General features: G+C 41.4%; 1 protein-coding gene across 3 annotated transcripts in view; it reads left to right on the top strand.

Annotated features, from left to right (window-relative positions):
• Window positions 1-16545, top strand: part of MAPKAP1 (MAPK associated protein 1) — a 236395-nt gene that overhangs the window by 206972 nt on the left and 12878 nt on the right. For all 3 annotated transcript variants that reach the window (XM_059925619.1, XM_059925618.1, XM_059925617.1), the window contains one exon: window positions 372-509. In XM_059925619.1, the coding sequence (XP_059781602.1) occupies window positions 372-509 (138 nt within the window). The remainder of the gene's footprint in view (window positions 1-371; window positions 510-16545) is intronic.

Raw genomic sequence — 16545 nt, 5'->3', positions numbered from 1 at the left:
ATTGTTTAAATGAACCTTATCTTATAGTAACTATATTTCATTAACAATATGTAGATAAACTCTATATTGTATCTGTGTTATATCTAAGGAGGTAAGCTTCTTAATACCTTTTTATATGGTTTTTGGTTGTTCCCCCTCCCCCGCTCCGACCCCAGCTCACCCACCCAGGAAACCAGACTGTGCAGCTTTTCTGTGCCATTTGGAGTCTCCTTATGTCTGTCTTAAGAAGCCTATGGCATTCCCCAAAGCCCTAGAAAGAGCTCATGTTCATGCAATTTAGGATTTATAAGACAGGTCAAATGATTACACTGAAATCACTTACACCTTGTACTTCTTGTGGCTTCTTTTTTGTCCTCCCCTTGGCCTTACAGGTATCTCTGGAGACAAAGTAGAGATAGACCCAGTTACGAATCAGAAAGCCAGCACTAAGTTTTGGATTAAGCAGAAACCCATCTCAATCGATTCTGACCTGCTCTGTGCCTGTGACCTTGCTGAAGAAAAAAGCCCCAGTGAGTAGTCCCTTTTATTTATGTCTCCTTCCCCTCTTCCTCCCTTCCCTTCTGTGTGCTGGGTACCAGGAGAATATATTGCCACTGTGTCCTTTTTTCCTTGGGTCTGTTTAATTCATTACCAGAAATTTCTTTTAATTAAATGGGATTGTATTATGGTGCCCAGAGCCTGACATGGGCCCCTGTTCTGTTCAGTCTTGACGGCAGTAGAGAACCTCACAGTGGTTCCTGACCTCAGTAGCCCCCCGCTGAGGGCTGGGGGCACAGGGGCAGATTCCTGACGGGAATCTGCACTCACCAGAGCCCTCATTTCACTTTGTGCTCCCTTCCCCTTCCCGTTTGGGGTACTGGACCTGTCAGACCTGGACCTGCCTTCCTTCCTTGCCAGATCGAGGGAAGTTGGAGGATTTCCTGTGGCGGCTGAAGACTAGACTTAGATATCCATCATGCCAGAGGTGTCATCACCCTCCAGATTATTGGCAGCTGCATGACCTACCAGCTCGTAATTAAACTCCTGCCTGGTCCTGCAGAAGCGATCACTGCTGGGTTGGCACTCCTGTGTTTAAATTATCAAAGTAGATATAGTGTGGGTGTATATTTTAGCATATTATGTTTTTGCAGTTAAGTAATTGAGTGTAGCCTTTAGATTAATCATTTTTAGGGCTTCAGTCCCATCAAGAGGCAGAAAGGACACAGATGGCAGTGATATTCCTCCATGGAAGAAAGGATTTGTTAGTTGCCTGGAGAAGGCTATAAGACAGTGGTTCTCAAATCCAGTGCGTTACCAGCACTGCCTGCAGAGCCTATTTAGAACGCAGCCACCCAGGACCCACCCCAGTAGGTTCCGATTTAGTAACTTGGAGTATGACCTAAGCACCCAATTTGTGTTAATCCCCTTTATTCCAGTGTCTGCTAAATTGGGGAACAAATATAAGGAATGACATACTTAAAAGGAACAGTAAGAAATCTAAAGGCCAGCAAGTGTCTATAATATGGCTCAAGTTTTTGAGATGAAACTGATTAAACAGGGGCCTAAAGAACAAAAACTCGGCCTGCGGACTGGGCACATACGCCACTTGGCCTCATTTATGGTTGGGTATTTAATTGTTTTGTCAAATCCAGCAGTGCTGGGCTACATGGTCTCCTCTTTTCAACTCATTAGCCTACAGCTTAGCAAGAAGGGAGAACATAGTGGTGCAGGGGAAAGGAGTAAAGCCATGCCCACCCCGCTTCCCACCATTCCTGTCATCCCAGTGAGTCCTCGATGGCTTGCAGAGGCAAGATGGCTGCCAGAAGGAGTGGTGAGAAAATCGCCTGCTACTCTTGGGCCCTTGCCCCAAGGCAGCCAGATTCCATCTGCCTTTAGATAAACATCTTCTTCCTAATTCCTCTCACTCCAACCAGTCAACCAGTAAATATTTCATTGTTCTAGCATCTTTCTTCCCAAAAACTCAGAATGCTTTGAAAAGTAACATTTTATAAATTCTCCATGTCTCTGAGAAATGAAAGGCAATCACTTACACATTGCATAGGGGGATAAACTGGAGTGGAGAGGTTAGAGAAAGAGCTAGAAATAGGATTCAGATTTCCTTTACATTCACACCAAGACACTCACTGTGTCCAGGAGGGCTGTGATTCAGGCACCAAACGGTAAAGGATGTAACACACGCAACCTAGGAGGGAATGAAACAGATGCACAGCTACCACCTTTCTGTTGCCTCTAAGGTCATTCAGTCAAAAAGTAATGTAATTATCACACATCTGTGAGAGCGAGGCCAAGTTCCAAGCATTAGGGATCCAGAGCAGATGTGGGCCCCACCATTTCAATATGACTGTATTGACAGTGGAGCAGGAGAGTCTTTTGTCGTATTCTTAGACCTACTGAACGGTTCTGTGTAAAAACTGCACATGTAGGTTTTATAGAGGTTTCCCCCTCTCTCACTCTGGCCCCAGAGATCTAGAACTATGACCCTTTCCTGAACAGAGAGGCACACTGCCTGCCCCAGTAAGATACTTCCTGAGTCCCCATCCCCACCACAGCACTTTCAGACCTTGTCCCTCAAAGCTCTGTGTTCTCAGGGGCTGGGGTGTGTGTGTGTACCAATTTGGGGATTCTGCGCTTAAAAAGTCAATTGATAAAAAGGATTTTGCTGTTTTCAAAAAATGTTTGAAAGTTGCAGGCTCACAGAATAAAATTCAGACTCCTCAGCATAGCCTTTACAGACCTTGACTCCTCCAAGCTCATAGCCCGTAATTTCTCATCCTGAACTTGAGCTGTGGTCACTGTGAACTACTGGCACACGAACACACCTTGAATTTTGTGCTTCTGCTGTTCCCACTGCCAGGAATACTCCTCCACCCTGACCCTCTCTTTAATTCATGGACACCTCCGTTTCCTCACTCCCGGCCCACTCATTTTTCAAGATCCAGCTCCAGTGTCAGGCTCTCTCTGTACGTTTGCCCCCAGGCGTTTGCACACACCTCTGGTAAAGCAGCTCACACACTGTGCTGTGTTTACTTGCGGTCTGACCCTGTCTCCCACCCCCGCCTCCATGCTGAACTCATTGACCAGAGACTGGTTTCTGTATTTTCGTTCCCTAGCACAGTGCCTGCAGGGTTGTCCTCAGTGAATGTCTTGAAATAGAGCTTAAGGAGGCCAGAATTGAGAAACCGAAAGTTATTCAACATAATTTATGCTGTAAAGTGCCCAAAACAAAGATGTATTAAATGAATCAGCTTGATGCTGTTATTTTTTTTTTTTTTATGATTTCCAGTATCTTCATCAAATTAATTCATTGACTTAATCTAAAGAGTTCATCTTCAAGAACATCATCAGACCACAGAATTAATCTATGGGGCTTCTTCTTCTTCTTCTTTTTTTAAAGGATTAATGGTAACCCTTTTTATCTTTTGTGTCTGTTGAACCTTAGAAAAAAGTTATTTTAACAGCACTAAAGAAATGAAAGTCACTATATTTCATAAGTTTAGCCTGTGATTTTTATCAGCATAGTGATGTATGTTTGTAGCTGAGTTTACATCAAAAATTATTCTTGGGGCCTTCTTAAACGAATTATGGCAAAGAGAGAGAGTCTAGAAGTAGATAAGGTTTTTGATTTCTGCAGTATATTTCCTTTTTCATGTCTTTATCTCTCATAACACAAGTGTCTTGCCGAAGACTGGAACGTGTGACCAACTGGAATAATTTAGTTGTGAAAACAGAGCAGACATGTTATTAAACAGCCTTCTTTACAAAAAGGCACTAAGTGTTGGGAGGATAATGAAGTTGTCCCCAGTCTTACTTGAGACATGTTTGTCAGAATTTTGAACAGAAAAGAAACGGTTTTTAAAACCTCGAATATGGCCAGTTTGCAGTGTTTATTGAAAAAGCCGCTGTCAAACCATTAATTTGGTCGTCATAAAGAACACAACTCAAGTTTAATTGATGCTGTATCCAAAAAGTATGTGAATAGCTGACTTGGCAAAGGGACTGAGCATTAGAGCGCCTGCAGTGAAACACATAATTACTTATATTGTGGAATCAGAAAGACCCAGACTCTGAAGCCATACTCCATAAATAGCAATTCTATGGCTCTCTTTCCTTCCCCTAACTTCTACCTCATAGGCCATGTTCTCATAGGGAAGATTTATTGCTCTGTCCCTGTGAGTGTTTAAGACCTGGAACTTAATGACTAAATAGATACATGCCTTTAAAAAAAATTGTACATATAAATATGGACTCTTACAAAAGTTAGTTGAGAAAATCAGTGTGTCAACAGCCCTGAGAAATTAAGAACACATTCTGCCTTTCTAGATTAAAAAAAAAAAAAAAAAAGCTGTACGCTGCCATTATTATTCAAATCAGTGATTTCTAAGTCTGATTTTGCCACTCCTTAGGATATCTTTTGCTGTTTGAAGGATGTCACAAACCTCTAAAAGATGAATTAATTCTAATTTCATTTTAACTGAACAAAGATGTGTACATCATATAGGAGAATGTTTCCATCAGAAACGACCATGGTTAAATTGTCTCAGAAATAATTCTCCATCCTTATACAGGTCTAGATGTAGGCTTTAAATGCAGTGGACACTTTTTTTAAGTATTGGCCTCAAATTCCAACACTGAAACAAAAGAAGGGGACCTTTCTGTGAAATTAGCACCCGTCGGGGACTCTTGGGCTGTATTTAAATAAAGTACCAGACTTAAGCGTGGCAGGTCTGGTTTTATCATAAGAAGGTCGTGCAGGTTTAGAGTCTTTAAAGGAAGCAGCCTATCATTAAGAAATCATATTTAAACTTTAATAAAGTAGCTGTCGTCTTTATAGCTGAAAAGAGCTCTGTATCTCAATTAAGTATAGATGATCTAAAATCTTAAGGAAGTAACATAATAGAGGTAACCTGATTACATTCTCTTGCAATAGTATAATTTAAAGGAAATCAGATTCTGTTGATGCTGGTTGTGTTGGTGGGGGATTGTTTGTTTGGTTTTTTGGTCCAAAACACTGTTTGGATTCAGGGCAGGAACTCTTTGAGATTGTGAGTTAACCACAACTGCAGGAGACTGTTAAGCCCTCGTGAATAGAACCTGCTGGATATTTGAGATGAGATTCAGTTAAGGTTATGAGTTAAATTAGCTGGGTTTATTGGTGACCTCCCACTTAAATGAATCTTTCTTTTCATAAGTACTTGACAAGATCTGTAAAGTAGTGTATTTAATTTACTAATTAAATTAAAGCTACTGAATAATGATTTGTCCACATTGATTTAGCTTAAATAGAAAAGACCAGCATTGTTGTGATCTTCAGCAACCTTAATGGCCGAGCCAGTTAGACACAAAGGCCTCTTGTGTTTTATAGGTCAGAAGGACATAGGTAAGCCCAGGCTGTAATTGAATTGCCTGCACTGCACCCTGCAGTTGCAGATTTCCTTTGCCTTCCCGTTCCATTGTTGCACTGGGGCTTAAGAGAATGTTAACGTGGTAATAGGCACAGGGCCTTCCCCATTATACGTCTTGCTATCGAGCGGTTCTGCATGACTAGTTAAAGAAGATGGCAAGAAGATTAATGAAAGCAGGGCTAATACAGAAGGGGGTACTTTTGCAAGACTTCTACCGAGGAGATATTAGATCTGAACCAGAGCTTGGCTTTTTCTTTATCCTGTGACCTTTGAACCTGCCTTACTGTTGAGAGCTGCCAGGGAAGTCGACATTTTGATTGATGTTGGTACACGAGTCAGTCTTTCCCATTGAATTCCACATCTGCACGAAAATAGCTTTTCCAGCAGAATTCATACTGGCTAGAAGTGATAGCCAAATTGATGGCCGAAATGCTTTTATGTCGTTTGCATTTAAACCTAAAGGTATTTGATGGTTTAATTCAGTATCCAGTTTTCATAGATCATAAGCATTCACTTATATGTTCTTAATGGGTTTATCAACTCATGGTGAAAGACCAGTATTAAAGAGTGTTCAAAGATTTGCAAACAGAGCTCCAAGGAGGCGTTATGGAGGAGTAAAAGCAGTCATCAAACAAACCCTTCACCATTCTTAGAAAAGAAAGATCAGTCTGAGGGCCCAGGCAAACTGACTTGGAGGTTTTTGTAAATAAAGCAAAGTGTCTGTTTTTGGAAAGCTTTCCATGGGGGAGTCTGAAACCTTGCCTCCGCACCCCACCTGAGCCCCAGCTTAGAGGCTGTCTTGATCCATCCAGATGCTGGGTTCCCTGACCTTGACCTTGGGACACTAACATTCCATCTGAAAGGGATTGTTATGGTCTGCTTATAAGACAATCCAGTGCAGGCACGAACTTCTTCATTTGTTCTCACTAATTTTGTTACCTTGTTTGTGGAGCTGCAGGCCTCTAGCGTGTGTGTGTGTGTCTGTGTGTGCATCTGTGAATGTGCCAGTGTGTGTATCCCCCCCCCCTCCCCCCCACTTCTCCCAACAAAGGAGAGCAGGGAGACTGGGAAAAGGACTCAGGTTTTGTACTAAAATCAACTTGGGCACATCACAGCCCATACACTGAATCCTCTGACCACCTGATTTCTGCCTACTTGACAGGGGTAATTCTAGCAGAGAAAACACACACACACACACACACACACACACACACACACACGTTGACGTGACAGGTATTCCAGTTCCTAGAGGAGAGGGACCCAGGAATTTTGTCATATTCTGTAGATGCTCGTGAGAATGTGTGAGAGGGAAATGAGGGTGAGCATTCAGCTACCACTGGGTGAAAGAGCTGCACCCCAAGGTGGGTGGGTGGGTGAGTGTCCATGGCCATGCTGGCATACTCTATGCCTCATAAGGCGCTGGCATTTATACTCACATCCTCAGGTTCTGTCGATTCCCAGGGGGTCCAGGCACTTCAGACATCAGGTGGGCAAGCTATGTTGTGTTTTTATTCTCTGACAAGGACTTATTTCATAAGTTCCAGATCAAATACGGTAAGTACTGCTCGATTACAGAACACAACAGACCCTAACATATTAACTGCCCCAGTTATTGAATTGCCTTTTCATCAGAGTACTCTGGAGCACAGTCAGGAGCAGGCAGTGCCTCGTCCTTTTAACAGATATGTTTCCTAGCCCTATTAAAAGGGGTCTTCATCTATCCTGTCAAAGGGAGTCTGCTGGGGTTTTTTAGTTTAATTACACTATCCAATTAAAACTCCTTGCTGCATTTGGATGCGCCTCTCCTTGGGCCTGAGTGGATATGACATTTACAAGGCTCGCCTTTCAAGCAGACAATAGTGTGATTGATGAGGTGCACGTTCAGTGAGGGAGGCGAGTGCCTGTGGAAGTGCCGCTTAGTGCATTTTGATTTATTTATCATCTTCTTCCAAAACAAGGGAGCTGCTGAGAGATGGGTTCTAGGCAACAGGGGGACCACCTCAGTTTTTCCAAGTGTGTGGGAGGGAAAGAGAGACCTGGCGTGTGCCACAGGATAAAGGTGGAGAAACACTGTAAGCGTGGGGCCAGCTTGCATCATCGAATGCCAGACTGCATTCTCAGGTTCTCTGACCCAGTTTGGTTTACAGTAACCTCAAGCTGTGATCTGCTGTGAAATAGGCCATCACTGTGTTTCAGGGAACAGTTGCTGCGGCTGGATAACATTGGCCAGACCCCTGAGAACTTAGCCTGTGGGAGCCAACTCAGCATGTGTCCCGTTGACTGACCTGGTCATTATTAACTGACACCTGACGTTTGCACTGGACATGCCTAGTTATGCTCCCACCTGCATCCTCCAGCAGTCCGGCAGCTTCTGTCCAGGGGCTACAGTCAGTGCTCAGTGGCTCTTTCTCTCACTCTGCCTGAACTACACTGAACATTTAAAAGTTGCTTCTAGGGACTTCCCTGGTGGTCCAGTGGTTAAGACTTCGCCCTTCAACACAGGGGGTGCAAGTTCGATCCCTGGTTGGGGAGCTAAGATCCCACATGGTTTGCGGCCAAAAAAACATAAAACAGAAGCAATATTGCAACAAATTCAATAAAGACTTTAAAAATGGTCCACATCATGGGACCTCCCTCGTAGTGCAGTGGTTAAGAATCCGCCTGCCATTGCAGGGGACGTGGGTTTGAGCTCTGGTCCGGGATGATCCCACATGCCGCAGAGCAACTAAGCCCATGCGCCACAATTACTGAGCCTGCGCTCTAGAGCCTGCGAGCCGCAACTACTGGGCCCGCATGCCACAACTACTGAAGCCCGCGCACCTAGAGCCCATGCTCCGCAACAAAGAGAAGCCACCACAATGAGAAGCCCATGCACCGCAACGAAGAGTAGCCCCCGCTCGCCACAACTAGAGAAGGCCTTGCATGCAGCAATGAAGACCCAACGCAGCAAAAAAATAATACATTAAATAAATTTTTTTAAAAAAGAATAAAATAAAAAAGTTTCCTTCAATTAAAAAAAATGGTCCACATCAACAAAATTAAAAATATAAAATGAAAGTTGCTTTTAGAATTTGGAATCAGCCAAGAACAAGTGAGGCTCTAACAAAGAGATATGGAGGCACATTGGAGAACTTCTCAAAGTTGTAGTGAAAAGGCAAACCCAGCATCTTGTTCTTAACCTACTATTCTGTGTACCCTCAGCATATGGTAGATGGGACCAGTGTGCTTGTCTCTGTAGTTCCTGGAAAAGAGGTGTTTTAGTACAGTGTGTGGTCTCTGGAAGGGTCAACATTCTGAATTTAGGAGGCAGGCAGTTCTACTCTGAGCCCTAGACGGATGATAAAAACCTTCCCATATTCATTATCAGGTACTACAGTTGCTCATGGGGGCTGTTGGAGGCATGTTTGCTCACTGCATGACATACAAGAATGTCTGTGTTTATGAAGAAGATTGGCTGGTACTGAGACACTCAGTGGGTTTTCTTACATTCTGTGTAAACTTTCTTCATTTTTCCCTAGGACTTACTAATAAACGAGAAAGAATTTCCTTGTGTTGATTGGAATATTGATATCTGTTAGAGTAGAAAACATTTCGGGGGTATCATCTTCTTTTCCTCCTTGGAGAAGCCTTCTTTTTACTATTAAATTTTCACTTAATTGTTGACTTGGGCCTTATAGACCCATAATAACAAAACAGTTATGTAGGTATAATGGAAAGTTTGCAGACATTTACATTTTCCTAGATTTTTTTTTTTTAAAGTTTAGTATTAGTTGTTTTGTTTGTTTGTTTGTTTATACTGCAGGTTCTTATTAGGCATCAATTTTATACACATCAGTGTATACATGTCAATCCCAATCGCCCAATTCAGCACATTTTCCTAGATTTTGATTACCATTTCCTCAAATTCTTTTTTTTTTTTTTCCTTGATTGTAACATCAGAAGAGATCCGAATTGAGAAGAGGGTAAGGGCAGAGATTGTTTCCTACTGAAGAAATCTGTGTGAAGATTTCTCAGCTGGATAAATGATTGGAAAAATCTGTTTCCCTTGCCTCCTGCCAAGCTCCAAACTGTGTTTTCATAATAAATAAATGGAGTGCTTAGATTTTAAGTTATTCTTGTAGACATGGAAAAGTAAGCCATTCTTTCATTAAAATCAAAATATGTATTGCTTACAAGACTCCCATAGGCAACTTCCAGGACAGGGTAACTATATCCAGATTAGCCCTTCTATCATAAATGACTGGAAAACTGCACAAAATATAAGAAACTGTTTGCAGACATTGAAAAACAGGCAGTAGGGGACTATGAGCCCTGAGAGAAGGGCAACAAATGAGCTGAGACCTACTATCACTTCAGCTTTCTTCCAGGGTTTCCCAAGGGGAGCATAGCAGTCTCACTGACCTGGGAGACACAGATCAGAGTTGGGGGAACTGAAATTCAGCAACTGAAATTAGCAAAATTAAGTATGGAGAGGAGGGAGCTATACTGAGAATGAACTCTAGAAAGATGCCTTTTAATCTTCTGTTGTATACTAAGCTGTGTGTGCCTCTTGTGGGATCTCACGAGTCTGGTCAAAGAACAACTACTGGGGAGCTATAAACTAAAGTTCTGGCCAAAACTCTAGTTCATAGCTCCCCAGTAGTTGAAGCATCCAGGACATTTACTAGTAACTCTGGAAAGGCCGTATCTTAGGAGCAAGGCTAAACTAGCCCTAGATTAAAGACTGCCTTAATTCTTTTTTTTTATAAATAAATTTATTGATTTATTTTTGGCTGTGTTGGGTCTTCGTTTCTGCGCGAGGGCTTTCTCTAGTTGCGACGAGCGGGGGCCACTCTTCATCACAGTGCGTGGGCCTCTCACTGTCGCGGCCTCTCTTGTTGTGGAGCACAGGCTCCAGACGCACAGGCTCAGTAGTTGTGGCTCACAGGCCTAGTTGCTCCGCGGCATGTGGGATCTTCCCAGACCAGGGCTCAAACCCGTGTCCCCTGCATTGGCAGGCAGATTCTCAACCACTGCGCCACCAGGGAAGCCCAAGACTGCCTTAATTCTTAATAAAGTTTTAAACGGAGTCTTGAAAGGATCAAACTGATCCACATGTAAATTAACTGACTGCCAGAACAAAGCCCAATATTATCTAAAAGATGATGACAAAATGCAAACGTCCCACACTCTTAACGTTCATAGTGTCCAACTTTCAATAAAAAATTATGAGACGTGGAAAGAAGCAGGAAAAAATGTGTCCTGTAACCAGGAGAAAAATCAGTCAATAGAAGCAGAGTCAGAAATGGCAGGGATGATAGAATTGGCAGATAAGTACTTAAAAATTCATATTATAAATATGTTCAAAGACTTAATAACTCAAAAAGAAGAGAAATGGAAACTTTAAAAAGAACCAAATGAAAATTCTAGAGCTAAGAAATACAGTACCTGAATCAAAAAATTCACTGATGGGAGCAAATCAGGAAGATTAGGAAAAAAGGTCAGAGTGTTAGTTATCTATTACCACATGACAAATTGTCCCAAAATTCAGTGTCTTAAAACAATGATAACACTTACTTTCTTACAGTTTTGTGGGTCAGGAATCCAGCACAGCTTAGCTGGGTCCTCTAGCACAGGGTCTCTCACCAGGCTGCAGTCAAACTGTCAGCCAGAGCTACAATCATCTCAAGGTTCAATAGGGGCAGGATCTGCTTCCAAGCTCACTGAGTAGTTACTAGCAGAGTTCATTTCTTTGTGAACACCATCCATTCCTTGCCACATGGGCCTCTCCATAGGAAAGCTCACAAAATGGCAGCTGGCTTCATCAAAATAACCAGGAGCAGGAAAGTACTAGGAAGGAAGAAGTCACAGTCTTTTATAACCTAATCTCAGAAAAACATCCCAACACTTTTGCTGTACTTTACTCATCGGAAGTAAGTCACTAGGTCTAGCCCACAAACAAGACAAAGAGATTACACAAGGCTGTGAAAAGCAGGAGGTGGGATCATTGAAAGCCATTTCAGAATCTGCCTATTGCAATCAATGAACTTTAAGACGAGACAATAGAAAATATTCAAAGTGAAGCACAGAGAGAGAGAAAAAAAAATGGATGAAAAGAACAAAGCCTGTGGAATAATGGCAAGTGTTCTGACATATATGTAAGTTGGAGTCTCAGGGATGGTAGAGAAAACTGTTCCAGATTTGATTAAAAATATCAATCTACCAATCTTGGAAGTCCAAAGAAGGCCAAACAGGATAAATACAGAGAAAACCACATCAAGGCACATCATAATCAAATTGCAGAAAACCAATGATAAAGAGAAAAATCTTATAAGCAGCCAGGAAAACCAAGATAAGAATTATTGCTGACTTCTCACCAGAAATAATGCAATCCAGAAGACAATGGGGTGACATCTCTTGCTAAAGAAAAGTCTTGTCAACCTAGAAGTCTATATTTAGTGAAAATATCCTTCAGAAATGAAGGTGAAATGAAGACATTTCCAGACATTCAAAAAATAAAAGAATTTGTTGCCATTAAACCTTTACTGTAAGAAACATTGAAGGCTGGAGGGGGAAAAAAATACCAGATAGAAACCCAGATCTACACAAAGAAATCAAGAGTACTCAAAATGTCACCATTAGCAACTATACAGAATGAACAAAGAAAAAGGAAATAAGTTAGACCTCTTTGAGTGGGGATAGACAAACTCTGGCCCATAGGCTAAATCCAGCCCACCACCTATTTTTGTATGGCCTATGCACTAAGAATAGTTTTTAACATGTGAATATTTGCAATTGATTTGATGATATGGAACATTAACTTTGAACTCCATTTAAGTGAAATGTTATCCACCCCCCCGAAAAAAATACGTCCTTCTCAGAAGTAGCCTGTAGTAACCCCAGAAAATACATTTGATTATTATATTTTGAATTTTGTCAATTAAAAAACGTGGAAATTCTTTTTCTCTTGTTACATAAGTATCTATAAAATATCCTTAATTTTGCCCCTTGGCTCTCTTAGCCTGTCTGGAAAAGTTTGTTTATCTTGGAGAGTGAGAGCAAAAAGACAAGGGAATCTACCATGTGCCAGGCAGTGTCCCAAGTGCTTTATATGCACTACTTAATTCTTGAAACAACCCTCTGAGGTTTATATACATTTATTGTAGAAGTCTCAGATTGTTGATTTTTATCCTAGGATTACTTAATCTTAGCAACAACTCTGTGAGACAGATATTATTCCCATTTTATAAATGAGGAAACGGGCTCAGAGAAGTTATGTAACTTGCCTAAAGTTATATATAAATGGTAACAGAGGTTTATATTCTTCCCTCTGCCACTGACACAAAGCCAAGTCACTTAAACTTCTGTGCTTTTTGGATGGAAGAGTATCCCTAGCTCCAACTCAGTCTATGAAGTCTTATTTCTCAACAAATTTTAACCATGCTTCGTTATCTGGTTTCTCTTCCTAAAGGATATTAAATGCAGAAAAATAGAAGGTGGAAAAAGAATTACAGAACTTAATAATAAAGACAGTAGGAAGTTAAAACTGACAAGAATTGACCAGAAATGAAACAAAACAAAAACTGTTAAAAATCAGTCCAAGAACTCAAAAAGCACAGTAGTATGGTAATATGGAACTTATTATTATTATATTATGGAACTTAATATTTAGTGGTGATATGTAGAGCCTTTTGCAACTTTCATTGAAGAAATCATGATATTCAGTACTTATAAAGATGGACATGATAACATGGTATTTATTTTCCTTATACTCTAATACAGGAGGAAAATTTATAATATGGATTTTTTAAAATTTTATTTTATTTATTTATTTTTTTAATTTATTTTTGGCTGCGTTGGGTCTTCGTTGCTGTGCGCGGGCTCTCTCCAGCTGCAGCGAGCGGGGGCTACTCTTCGTTGCGAAGCGCGGGCTTCTCATTGCTGTGGCTTCTCTCGTTGCGGAGCACGGGCTCTAGGCGTGCGGGCTACAGTAGTTGTGGCACGCGGGCTCAGTAGTTGTGGCTTGCGGGCTCTAGAGCACAGGCTCAGTAGCTGTGGTGCACGGGCTTAGTTGCTCCGTGACATGTGAGATCTTCCTGGACCAGGGCTTGAACCCGTGTCCCCTGAATTGGCAGCCGGATTCCTAACCACTGCACCACCAGGGAAGCCCTATAATATGGAATTTTTATGCTTAAAATGGAAAAGGTTGTTTGTTTTTGTTTATTTGTTTGTATAGTTTTTGCCCAAAAGTCACCCTAGCTCTCTGCTCTAAGGATTGGATAGCTGAGGTTTTATGTAATTTAGCTCCCAAGAGAACTTGCAAATTCAAGGTTATTACAAACTGAGGACAGAATTTCCAGATACAGAATTTGTTTCTTGCTTCTCTACCTCTCTAAAAGCTAAAGAATAAAACTCAACAAATACTTGGTTACTGAGATGCCATATGATATTTTGTTAGAACAACTTAACATGAATTGAAGCATCAAAAGACCCCATAAATATTGCTCTTAATTCATTTCCTGACGTACACAGAAGCACATCTGCTGCATACGAGGGTAGAATACTTGTCTCTCAAGGAAAAGCACTTGTCTAATTGTGTGAGTTGCAAGCTGAACTAACCGTTTATTTCATGGAACACCATTTCTACTTGGAAGAAAACTGACAAACTGTAGTTATTCAAGCCTAACTATTTAGCATACATTTTCTTGAAAATAAAGGAAACGAGCCTGTCACTTCAAGGAAAATAAGTTATTATTTGATGCCAATGATGAAATTCAAGCTTTGACATGAAAATAAGAATTTTGGAAAATTTGTATCCATCATTGTGAGCTTCTCATTGCTTAAAGACTTTTCTGGGGACTTCCCTGGTAGTGCAGTGGTTAAGAATCTGCCTGCCAATGCAGGGGACAGGGGTTCAACCCCTGGTCTGGGGAGATCCCACATGCTGCGGAGCAACTAAGCCTGTGCGCCACAACTACTGAGCCTGCGCTCTAGGGCCCGCAAGCCACAGCTACTGAAGCCCGCACGCCTAGAGCCCATGCTCTGCAACAAGAGAAGCCACCTCAATGAGAAGCTCACGTACCACAACGAAGAGTAGCCCCCGCTCGCTGCAACTAGAGAAAGCCCACGCGCAGCAACAAAAACCCAGCGCAGCCAAAAATAAATAAATAAAATAAATTTATTTTAAAGAAAGACTTCTGAAGAGATCCTTGGTGATATTAATGAATGAGATATTTTTTGATATTGTATAATGAAATGTGTCAACATTTGGAAGACCTGCATAACTCAGTGAACCAATATTTTCCACACTACTGCATGATGTTACAAAATCATACAAGAGTAAAAGATTCATTCAAAGTGCAAGACAGACCAATGGATTTTAATGTACCAGAATATGAAACTTTATTCATGTGGTTTTAGGTTCCACATTGCAACTGATCTTTAAGAAGATACCATTTATGAAGTTAGGTATAATATCAAAGAATATTTGCAAAGAAGAATATTAAAATATGCCTCCCAGGGAATTCCCTGGTGCTCCAGTGGTTAAGACTCCACACTTCCACTGCAGGGAGCACAGGTTCGATCCCTGGTCAGGGAACTAAGATCCCACGTGCCACGTGGCATGGCCAAGAAAATAATTAAAAATTTTTTAAAATATGCATGCTTTCCTAAAAACATATCTGTGCGAGACTGACTTTTCTTCATATGCTTCAACCAAAACAATCACAACAAATCAAATGCAGAAGTGGAGAGTATAATCCAGCTGTGTTCTGTTAAACCAAATATTTTACAATTTTCAAAAATATGAAGTAATGCTAGGCTTCTCATTAAACCTTTATTGTTTGAGGAAACATAACGGTTTTGCCATTTAAAAATATATGATCTGTGTTAACTTGTAATGAGTTTATTTTTTTAAATGATTTAATAGTTTTTTTTTTAATAACAGTGATATCTGTTTCTCTCTTCTTACTTTCTTTTTATTTATTTATTTTTGGCTGCATTGGGTCTTCATTGCTGTGCGCAGGCTTTCTCTAGTTGCGGCAAACGGGGGCTACTCTTCGTTGCAGTGTGCAGGCTTCTCTTGTTGCAGAGCACGGGCTCTAGGTGTGCGGGCTTCAGTAGTTGTGGCACATGGGCTCAGTAGTTGTGGCTCGCAGGCTCCAGAGTGCAGGCTCAGTAGTTGTGGCACACCGGCTTAGTTGCTCCACGGCATATGGGATCTTCCTGGACCAGGGCTCAAACCCGTGTCCCCTGCCTTAGCAGGCGGATTCTTAATCACTGTGCCACCAGGGAAGTCCAATTTAATAGTTTTTACACTTCTCAGTTTTAATTTCTAATATAATAAATATTGATAGATATAATCCACATGAACAAAAGCTTTTGGGGCTCCTCAGTAATGTTTAAAAGTGTAAGGGGATTCTGAGACCAAGAAGTTTGACAACTGCTGATTTAGGGTCTTGAAAATCATCTAAAAAGCTTGGACTTTATTCTGAAGACAATAGGAAAAGAAACACTGTAGAGTTTTAAGTAGGAGAGTGACATGACCAGATGTGTGTTACAAAAGGATGACTCCTCTCGGTAGATGTTTGGATCTGAAGAAGACATGACCAAAAGTAGGAAAACCAAGAAGAGGCAACAGACGGTCAGGACCTCGGTGAGGGCTGTGGTCACAGGATGGGAAGGGATGGAAGATGAATATATGAAAACTATTTAGGGGACCAAATGCTTGGAACTTGGTGAGTAGTGAAGCCTGCAGTTGGGCTAACAGACCTTTTGATGGAAGGGGAAATGCAGAATTCACTTCTGGATGTGCAACACTGCAGGCCATCTGGAGATGGCAGCTGTACTCACCGGTTGGCTCTGAAAGTCTGGAGAAAGGTCCGAGCCAGATATCTGCTTCGGGATCATCAATATCTGGGTAGTAGTTAAAACCTAAGGGGCAAACCTGACAGAGGAGAAATGGAGTTAAAAGAGATGAGGGTCAAGGACAGGACACCGGGGAAGACCATTATTTAAGAGAAAGATAAAGGACAAGAAGGTCACAAAGGACATATAAGAAACAGATTGACTGGAGAAGTCAGTTGAAAAATCAGTTGACTGTGGCTTCATGGGAAGAGAGGACTTCAGAAGTATCAGATACAGCTGAGAAGCCAAGCAAAATAAA

Source organism: Balaenoptera ricei, chromosome 6, assembly GCF_028023285.1.
Source record: "Balaenoptera ricei isolate mBalRic1 chromosome 6, mBalRic1.hap2, whole genome shotgun sequence".
Lineage (NCBI taxonomy): Eukaryota > Metazoa > Chordata > Mammalia > Artiodactyla > Balaenopteridae > Balaenoptera > Balaenoptera ricei.
Note: the sequence above shows the minus strand (reverse complement) of the source record. Positions and strands in the feature narration are given on the sequence as shown.